The sequence below is a fragment of the Wasmannia auropunctata genome, unplaced genomic scaffold (assembly GCF_000956235.1).
Source record: "Wasmannia auropunctata unplaced genomic scaffold, wasmannia.A_1.0 LD335880.1, whole genome shotgun sequence".
NCBI lineage: Eukaryota > Metazoa > Arthropoda > Insecta > Hymenoptera > Formicidae > Wasmannia > Wasmannia auropunctata.
In genome coordinates this window covers 279,969-290,496 of record NW_012027010.1, presented here as the reverse complement: position 1 = coordinate 290,496, position 10,528 = coordinate 279,969, and the positions used below count along the sequence as shown (strand labels likewise).

The following is a 10,528-nucleotide window of genomic DNA, read 5'->3' as shown; positions in this document are numbered from 1 at the left end:
ACAAAATAAGTAAAGACGCGCCAAATCGCGCGGTCGAGGCTGAGTTATCTATATGATTAATAATAATAATAATAATAATAATTCTATGTAAATAATAATATTTTATATTAATAATATTTCTTTAATATGTAAATTTTAACCCTTACTTCCCTTCGTCATTTTTTATTCCTCATCCGTCATCGTGGAGTCATTCGCGTTTCACAAATTTCTGTTCAAAGATTGCATCATAATAATGAGATGAGTTTTTAGTCGCAATTTTACTTAAAATTAGTTTCAACCTTCTAATATACGATTAAAAAAGCGAAATGGCAATAACAGTTAGTGAAATTACGTAATTATGATAACTATGTAATATGTGGCAAATATGATATTTTGATAAATATCAAACACGAATATGACCCCACGAGAGAGTAAGGGTTAAATATATTTTTCAGTTCTATAAACTGCGCTCTGATTACTTGAAACGCAATCATAAACTGAAGCAGTGATATCATAATTCACAAATTAAATCGATTGTTTATTTAATAATAATAACAATTTTACAAAGTTTAGCCAATTAAATTTTCTCTTTTCCTTTTCTTCTTCTCTTTAAAATGAGATTATCTATAATATATATTTAAAATTAGATGAAATTAGAAGATTAAAGTTAAAATTAAAATTTCAAGTAGCAAATTGTTGTTTATTCGTATTAAATTTTGATATCAATTCAAAACCGTTAGATTGGATCAATCTTGCAATATACAGAATCCCCTATTCGCGCGGTGCGTGACGTTTTATTATAACTCGGATTTTGCGGATCTTCCGAGGATCTCGTCGGCTAAATGGTTTTCTTAATTCTCGTTTCAGGGGATGACAACGTAACGTAGCAGCGGACTACTAGCCGGCACGAGATGAACACGAACGGCAACGCGGTCGGGCAGGAAGGTGGTGCCGGTACCGATTATGGGAGTAACGAGGAGACGGCGGCACTGCTGGGCAGGCCGCCGCCGCCGCCGGTCGTGGTGGCCGCGGCGTCTCAGGGCAAGCCGGTGCTGACGCGGCAGGATCGGGCGACCTTCCTGGTCGCCTCGCCGCAGCTGTCTGTGTCCGGGCTCGGCGGCTCCGAGGAGAGCGGCACCAACGAGGACCCGGCCACCCGATCGGTACCGGACATCGAGCTTCACTGCCGTTTGGACGGCGAGCCGCAGCCACCGCCGCCGCATCAGATTCAGCAGCAACAGCAGCAACAGCCGCAGCAGCAACAGCAGCCGCAGCCGCAGCCGCAGCTCCAGCAGCCGCAGGTGCAGCAGTCGCAGTTGCAGGCGCAGCCGACATCCTACCGGTCGTCCAGGCAGTCGCATCAGTACAGATGCAGGTGCGACCGAAGGGATTCCCTTGCGCCCACCTCGGCCCTACATTTGGCCCGCAGCGTCTCCAGGTAAATTTCATGCGGTCAAGGCCGTTGTATGCTTAGCATCGTCTAATGATAGACAACTGAACTGTAACGTTTAATAACATTAATAACAAATCGGAACATCAATAACGAATATTATATTGCTTGAAAAACACTGTGTAATACAATAAATTACTGCTGCTTTAGGGCGAGAGCACAGAATTTTGCATAACGCGTAAGACATGAGAGAATCCACTCTTTCATCGTGAAATAAAGAGTTCTGGTTGGTTAAATCTCTTATACGCATTACGTAAAAGTCTATGCTTCCATCTTCATGCTGTACAAGGAGAAAAATGAAAATTCAGATAAATCGAGATATAACAGCGAACGTTCAGATCCCAACTGAACTCTTTTCTCTCTTCCATCGGAAATGGTACTCGTATAATATCCTATTCCGCGGGTTACAGTTTTAGTTTTCCATCATTACACGATGCTAAACATACAATGGCCTTCACCGGCATAAAAGGAACATTCGATACGACCTCACTTTTTCTCTACTTAATAGAAATGATATAGATACGTAGAAATAGACGTTTCGTGTGTCTGATCATCAATACGGCAGCGCGGCATTTATTTTTCACGAGCCAACCGTAGCACCGCCGGCGTTGTTTCGCATGTTTGTTAATACCGCGTACGCGGGAAAAAGTAGTATAGCCATTTATTCGTCCAGAAATGTAAAACGAGCGCACGAGTGTGTATATAGTTTTATCCTTCCACGTTAATAAAACAAATGTTAGTTTAGAAATAACGAAATATAAAAGGCACAAGAAAGGTCCAGGCTCTAAAATTGTTATCAAGCAAGCTGCCGCTAGATTAATATTTCTTTTCAAGGAACCGCTTTTGGCGCCACAAGTATTGAACGACACAATGCGCAGAGCGAAATAAAAAGATTGAAACGTTGTACTCATTTGAATGAATAACGTGACTCGTTCGTGCGATCAGCGCGTGTCGCAGCGCTGCGCTATAAAAATGTTTCCGCTACCGTAGCGTCGCTTATACACTTGCGTTGCACCGACTCGACGAGCGTTAATCCGCGAGTTTTTATAGTCCAGGAAAATTAGACAAAAATATGGCAAATCTGCGGAAAAATTAGCAGCTAGCTGAATTTTTGCATAGATCTTTATTTCGTCGTTCTAAAGAATATCTCAAAAGTCCCCATCGATGCGACCTCTGCTTAAAATTTTATAAAAGGTCAAAGGTTAAAAAAAAAGTTTTTCACGAATATCGCGAAATCTATTGGTTTTTCGGTAAAAATAGTTATTATGATATTTGTAAATTAGAAAATTTACTATAAAAAAGATTATATGAGTTATTTTTGTAGGAGCAACCGTTTCCGTGTACTACGGCGTCGATGTTCAAAAAGTTATGCTCCTGATAATGAGAGGTAAAATGCACTCCTTTCCACATCACTTTAGAGGTAGAGTACTAAGCGCGTTTTTTAAAAATGTAATCTCTCCTGTAGGCCTCATTCACGATGTTTTTAGAAAAATAAAAAAAATTATTATAACTGCTGAGCAATGCAAGCTAATTTTCTTGCAGCCACAGTTTACTTTACAGCCTTTGGAGCAATTTTTGTTTGGTTTTTCCAGGTTTAATAAAATAAATTTCTTTATTAGCAAGATTGCTATTAGAAGTAACTAAAGATCAATGTTTTTGCCAACAACAATGCTCTTATTTGTATCAATCTAAACGACTTTCAAACAGAATAACATAATTATTATTTGGCTACTCTTAGTTTTCGACGGACGTGCCTATTTGCAAAAGTATTAAAAAGTTTGGTATTAAAAAGGCTTTGAAAATGGAAAAAATGTGCTTTGTATGCGGTAAATTGCTATCGGAAAGTACAACTATTTTTGTTGAACGCGGAATAAAAACTTTAAGAAACGCGAGTGCTGAAAGAAATGATCAAAAGTAGAATGCGTTCCAGTGGATCTGTTTTCGATTTTATGCCCAACATGATATTTTAAGCAAAGCATGGTATGAAAATAAAATGAATAATAAAAATCTTCCGATAACGATTTACCGCATACGAAGCACATTTCTGCCATTTTTAGTCTTTTTAATAACGAAATTTTTAATATTTTCATAAATATCAACTAGGCACGTCCATTGAAAACTAAGAGTAGCCAAATAATAATTATGTTATTCTATTTGGAAGTATCATTTAGACTGATACAAATAAGAGCATTGTTGTTGACAAAGACATTGATCTTTAGTACTTCTAATAGCACTCTTGCTAATAAAGAAATTTATTTTCTTAAACTTGGAAAAGCCGAACAAAAATTGCTTCAAAGACTATGAAGTAAACTGTGGCTGCAGGAAAATTAACTTGCATTGCTCAACAGTTATAATAATTTTTTATTTTTTCTTCTAAAAACATCGTGAATTAGGCCTACAGGGGAGATTACATTAAAAAAAAACGTGCTTAGTACTCTACCTCTAAAGTGATGTGGAAAGGAGTGCATTTTACCTCTCATTATCGGGAGCATGACTTTTTAAACTTTATAGCCATAGTACACGGAAACGGTTGCTCCTACAAAAATAACTTATATGACCTTTTTGTAGAGAATTTTCTAATCTACAAATATCATAAGAACTATTTTTACCGTAGAACCAATAGATTTTGAGACATTCGCGAAAAACTGTTTTTTTTTTTAACCTTTGACCTTCTATAAAATTTTCAGCAGGATTTGCATTTATGGGAATTTTCAAGATATTGCTTAGAACGACGAAATAAGGGGTCATGCTAAAATTCAGCAAGCTGCTAATTTTTCTGGACTATTAGCACGTGTCGAAAGAAGGAGAACGACATCGAGTCGTGCAGCTTTAAACACGCGTAGAAAGTTTCGACTCGTGTAATTGGCAAAGTTTAACTACTTCGCGAGCATTAGCCTGACCGCGCTGCAGCCGTCGTACAAACTTGCGTTTGTACATAACAGAATCGAAGCGGACAGTGCCAGCGGACGATTCTCCCGGCGGACGATGCTCACGCGCGCGTGCACGAGAGGCAAGGATTCGTTTTCCACGTTTCTCGATATTGCTTATGATTTCGTTATGCTATCTTTGTATTACTTATTCAACGAACGCCGATACGCTATACTCCCGATATAGCCCCCCTGGGACGATAAAGATGCCCCAGGTGCGGCACATGCATATATAGGAGATTTCCGCGATGTTCATTGTAATCGCGAATACACGTCTGAATGTCGCAGTTTCGAAATTGTATGACGATATTGCATCCTTCGTGTCGCAAGGAGATTACCTTAAGCCCGGTTCCACAAATGTAAAATTAACCCTAGGTATACACACTCTTTTTTGACGACGTCGTATACACACTGGGATTCCGAAGATCCCATCCATATTTATGACCGTAACTCTAGTAGAAATGGACATATTTCAATTAATTTTTTTTTCAATCGATAGATAATCGACCAAGGAACAAGCCCATAATGTTTAAAAGTCGATAGAATTAAGGAGCTCCAAGAGATACGGGTTCAAAGAAAAAGAAAAGTTCAGAAACGCGAAAAAATCTCGATTTAGCACCTTTTTTTCGAAAAATCATATCTCTTTGGTTTATAGACCGATTTGAAAAATCCTTGAAAATTCTGAAAAGGCATGCTTGAAATAGTAACAAAAAAATTTGGCGATCCGATATTTTAATTTTTTAACAAAACTGCAAGCAGTCCCGGGGACCCCACGCTCACTTCAACCGTTCACTGCTCGGTTGTTGAGCGACAATTGTCGCGCGTCAACACGTCTTCCTACTGAGGAGATCCCAAACTTTTTTTTACGTCAATATCCCAAACCTCTCCCCTTCCAATTTCAGAAATGCCAAACCGAGAAAGTTTCGCTGGGGTCCCGGGGAGCCCAGTGTGTATATCTATAGGGTTAACTTTAGTCTCGGTTTAACTTTATCGGTTTAACTTGTTTATCTCTCTCTAATTTTTCGATTAGAGAAAAAAATAAAGCGAGTTGAACTTCGGTTAAATCGAGTTAACCGCGAATTGTGAAACCGGGCCTTAGACGTCGGTTTCTCCGTTAATTTCTCTTGCAACGATCGGCGGGATATCTGGAACGGCTGTGTCTAAATCGAGGATCGAACCTCGTATTTGCGGGAGCGTGGAGATTTTTATCTAGGCCGCGCGCGAGGAGAGGAGAATCTATTCGCGGGAATGGCTGCGAATCCGCCACTTTTATCTGAGTATATACGCCCAGCAATTCGCCGGGGAATCGCTGTACCTCCCCCCTTCCTCCCCCCCGGAAATGCGTCGCCTCTCTCGGAAAAATGCGACGCCTTTGTTTCCTTGAACGAGGATCGTCCAGGCAGAAGAGACTTTTCCTCTCTTATACTCGCGTCTCGGATCCGGAGAATTTCTGGCGCTCTCGCTGCCATTCGCCTGAGTTTCTGGGACGATCTTCGTTCGCCGGGTCAAAAGTTGAGCCGGTGGAATTTTATGTCGTTCCCTACTGTGTAACCCATTCCGGGTGAGACCGGAAAACGTACACCCGGGGATTGCCGCGTGCGCACGTCAGAAACGGGGGGGTTATATAAAAAAAATAGCATTGCCGCGGGAATTCCCGACGTGAAAATCGCCCATCGTTGACCTTTCTCGAATCTTTTCATTTCGCGCGCTGACCTTTCCAGCCATCGCCACGCGCGCTCGTAGCCGTTAGCCGGTTAGTTAAATTTATTATGTACTAGGTGTTCTCTCATTTAAATTTTTATGAGAACCATCGAATTTACGTTGAATTGAAAGCACAACTCGTGATGCGTTAAAACGAGAGAGATGATGACATACCGGATATTATATTTTAAATTAAGAATAAAAACTGAGGTATCAACAGTGTTTTTATTCTCTTTTATAACGTGGAAATTGAAAAGATCGCAATGAAGTTCGACGAAAACGGACTCTCGGCGCGCAAGAATAGCGCTAACTTAGATTAATTTCGAGTTTATTTTGTGTTAAGTGCACCCATTTAAAAGGTTCGTACCGCGCAAGAAGTTGAGAAACGTCTTTCTAATGAAGAGACTTGTGGATCAGTTTCGAAAGATTTTATATCGGATCGCGCAAAACACGTAATTTTACAAAGTAAGATTGCAAGGTCGCGACGCGGCGTATTCCGGCCCGATGGGCACGGCATTGTCATCGAACGGTATCGCATTCATTTATCAAGAAAGTTATGCCTTTGTAAACACGTCTTTTATGACTGCGACGTAAAATAAGTATATCGGAAGGGAGGATCATGAATAAAAGATCCATTGTTATCCGAAGGAAGCCATTCAGCAAGCCCAGGGAGAAACTTCAGTTTTCATCGAAGGTCGAAGTGCGCGACGGTTAATGATATCTCCAGACGACAAGCTCCAACCTGGTCTTGTAAGCCGAGGGCCCTCGACTTAAGGTGCCTCCGGACACAAAGAGCCATTCCGAATATATTCCACCGACAAAATCGAATTAGGCGTCCGGCCAATCGGGCTCCTCGTCGCGCGGAATCTCGCGCGATGATTTTATCAGCAATTTCGTGTACGATGCAATATATTCGGGGATACCTTAGAAATACACCGCATTCTGCGCCCTTTATGGTTTCTTTAATGTTGTATTGACTGTACGCGGAAGATGATGCGAGGTTTTTGAAATCTTTTTAAATTGTTTGCTAAAGATCTTAAAAACAAGTTGGAAAAAAGAAAAACAGAAGAACTTACTAGTTTGTTACAAATATTACCTAATTAAAAATTATACAATTGTAACTTGACCTTTTTTTATAATAATTTTTTGAATAAGACCGCCTAAGACCTTTTTTGTTAACTTTTTTACTGTTCTGGACACAATTTTCAAATTTCAACGAAATTTATTTATTTTATCACATTTAGCCGTTTTATAACTTTTATCCTAAATTATAATTGATTAGTGAAAAGTATTTTTCTTTTCAAAAATAGATAGCGAATGTTCGTGCAAAGACGTACAATCACGTGCGACATTTTTAATGGCGAAACTAAGAATAAAAAGTATGTAAAATCTTACTAACGGTTATCAAAAACATTTTATTGGTTTAATTTTATTTAAAAAGTTAACACTAATAGTGATCTTATAGAACTCAAGTATCTGCTGTAAAAAGTGCAAACATTGATTTTGTTCACGATTTACATCACTTTTTGCTAAGATTATGTATAATACATCTTTATACGTCTATGAACTAATATTCTTTTAAAATATAACAGAAAGAACTACATGGAAAAAACAATTTTGTTGAATCCAGATCTGCAAATAATTTTTGTTCAATAATTAAAACAATTTTGTGCAAAAGTTAAAATGATTGTTGGAATATTAAAACATTTTATAGCAATGCTTATCAGTTTTAGCATTCCAACAAATTATTTTGATTCAACACAAAATTATTTTCAGATCTGTATTTAGAAAAATTTTTAGACTTTCCACAAAATCGTTCTTTCTGTGTAAAGTTATACAATATTAAATAATATTAAAAGTTTAAGTAATTATAATTGCAATGCAACTTTTGTTTTAAAACGAAGTATACAGCTGAAATAATTAGTTGAGAAGCTACGTTAGCTATTTGCTGGAATTCGGAAAATTAATCTGTATAGTAATTCGGGAGTAGCTCCCGTTAGTTCATAATTGTGCTTGCAATTTGGAAATTGACCGGCGCACCTTGGTGCCGAAATAATTATTATTTGCCGCATCTGCGGCTGAAAGAGACCTTTGAGACGCCAATTGCACACCACCAATTTAGCGGTGAAGCAGTTTTCAGTGAAATTAGTCCACGGACGAGTGGGCCATGTGCAATATCGGATCACGTATTCGTGCGACTATCAGTTTAACTTTATAGTCCTGCGCACGCCAGCCGTGAAACTATACCAACCGTGGAATTTTCAGGCACTATATAAACGACACGGGGAGCCAGCCGTCACGGCGCGGCGATTATATTTTCGAATCGGGCCTCCTCCCTCGCGCTTTTCCACCTCCTATTTAATACTCGTTGCTCGATGTCAACTTAGTATTAATCTTGTCAAGCTAAAACGTGGCTAAATATTAACTTACGCTCGATATTAATGCACCGAAATTAAAGTCGAGAAAAACGTTTTCAGAAAACTGCGCCCAGCGGTGCGATATTAAAACTAGTTACGGAAGTTAATTCCATTTTTTTTTGTCCGACGGGCGAAGATGAATATCCAGAAATTAATGGAGTTCCCTAACAGTGGAAACTGAGCGGTCAGGTTTTTCAGCTCTTCGAGGAGATAAAAATATCCGTGGGGTACACATTTCTTCTCCCTTTTTCGCTCTCTTCTCCATCATGATATCTATGAAAATATTATTTTTTTCCTCGCGGGAAAACATCTTGGAACATTGCTCACTCTACATTTATCGTAACCTAAAATGCGAAAAACAGCGTTTTATCGATCACCAGCGGAACTTCACTCCTCCGAAAACGCGGCTATAACAATCGAATTATCGATCGCTCGCTCTTAAAGAATTGAGCGGTAAACGAATCAGGTAATTATTTCCAAACTAAGTTAAAGCGCTCACTTGGGATTTCGCGAAGGAAGGAAAAATCGGATTGTAAACACGCGTGTATGTGTGTGCATGTGTGTGTGCGCGCGCGCGGGTGTGTAAAGTGTGCACGTGTAACGCTTTTCCGTTTCTGTTCTCGAAGAGAGAGCGTGAAGAGCGGCCACCACTGCTGCCCGTGTCAGGCGCCGCCGCCGCCGGTGTTGGTCACCACGTCGCCCAACGCCCGCATAATACGGCAGAGCTCGCAGCCGGAAGCGTCCGCGTGTTGTTGCTCCGGCTGTTGCTGCCCGCTGCACACCGGCGCGGCGCCGAGCGCCGCCTCGCTGCGCCAGCTCCGCGAGCCCGGCGACGGAATCGCCGGCATCGCCGCGGACTCGCTGCGGATCAATGGCGGCATCCGACAGTTCCGGCAGGTAAGCTACGACCTTCCACCACCTTCGCCGTTTCTCTCTCTCTCTCTCTCTCTCTCTCTCTCTCTCTCTCTCTCTCTCTCTCTCTCTCTCTCTCTCTCTCTCTCTCTCTCTCTCTCTCTCTCTCTCTCTCTCGCGAATCTAACGCACAACCAAGCCATCCACGATGCCAGGATACCGAACGACGACGACACGCCTATTAGAATCGAGTCCGGGAAGAGGCGCGGCGCGTTCTATTTACCTTCTCGCGAAGCGAAGAAGGAATTAGGAACGAATTAATTCTCGAGGAGTTTCTTGTCGACGAGTAAATCTTTTTGAACAAGCTGATAACTTCCAAAAATCGCTCTAAATTATAAATTTTGGAAAAATTAAGACAGGAGAATACTTATAGTTCTGTATTTTCTATAGAGATTATTTTTTAAGAAAACAAAAAAACATTTCGACAATATATTAAGATAAAAATGTTGATTGTCCAGTGAATAAAATCGACGCACAGAATATTGCATACGCCTGCGATGAATTATATATCTAGTATCAGGTCGAGATCGATAAAATTTGTGATTTGTTATCCAACCAAGTTAAACCGGCTAATTATTTGAATTAATAACGATCCGAAATCAGAGATTTTGTTCCATGGTATATAAATACATTTTATCTTCGACAATATCAATTCGCGATAAATGATATAATAGCGTAAACGTGGAATAAATTCGCACAATTATGCGAACCGCTGAGGCGGAACAGAGCGAGCGGGATAGAGTGCATCGAGCGGAGCGTAACAGATCCCTCGGGACTTGAATTTCGCGTTTGAATTCGAAGCAGATGAAGCTAATTTATCATGTGTCGCCGTTATGCGCGCTGTGGTTGCAGTTTGGTATTCTTACATCGGCGCCGGACGGCGGCGTCACCTGTGCCCGGTCACAGCACCACCGAATTCCTCCCCAACATGTGTGTCTCCGTTTGTCTACCTCTTTCTCTTTTTCTCTGTTTCTCTTTCTCTCTCTCTCTCTCTCTCTCTCTCTCTCTCGTGTGTATACGTCGTTTGTTTTCACGTCCTCTGTGTTGAGTTGGTTAGTTCTGGGGACGGCGAGAAGGAGAAAGGGTTGTATTTAATTGGCAAACGGTTTTGTTGAACGAGAGGGGCCGGAGCAAACCACGAG

The 10,528-nt window shown here is 40.5% G+C and overlaps 1 protein-coding gene across 1 annotated transcript in view; it reads left to right on the top strand.

The window, feature by feature from the left end:
* The first annotated feature begins 890 nt into the window (after positions 1-890).
* Positions 891-10,528, top strand: part of LOC105455726 (small conductance calcium-activated potassium channel protein) — a 125,384-nt gene continuing 115,746 nt past the window's right edge. Inside the window, exons 1-2 of the mRNA XM_011699266.1 lie at positions 891-1,417; positions 9,101-9,371. Coding sequence (XP_011697568.1) covers positions 891-1,417; positions 9,101-9,371 — 798 coding nt within the window. The remainder of the gene's footprint in view (positions 1,418-9,100; positions 9,372-10,528) is intronic.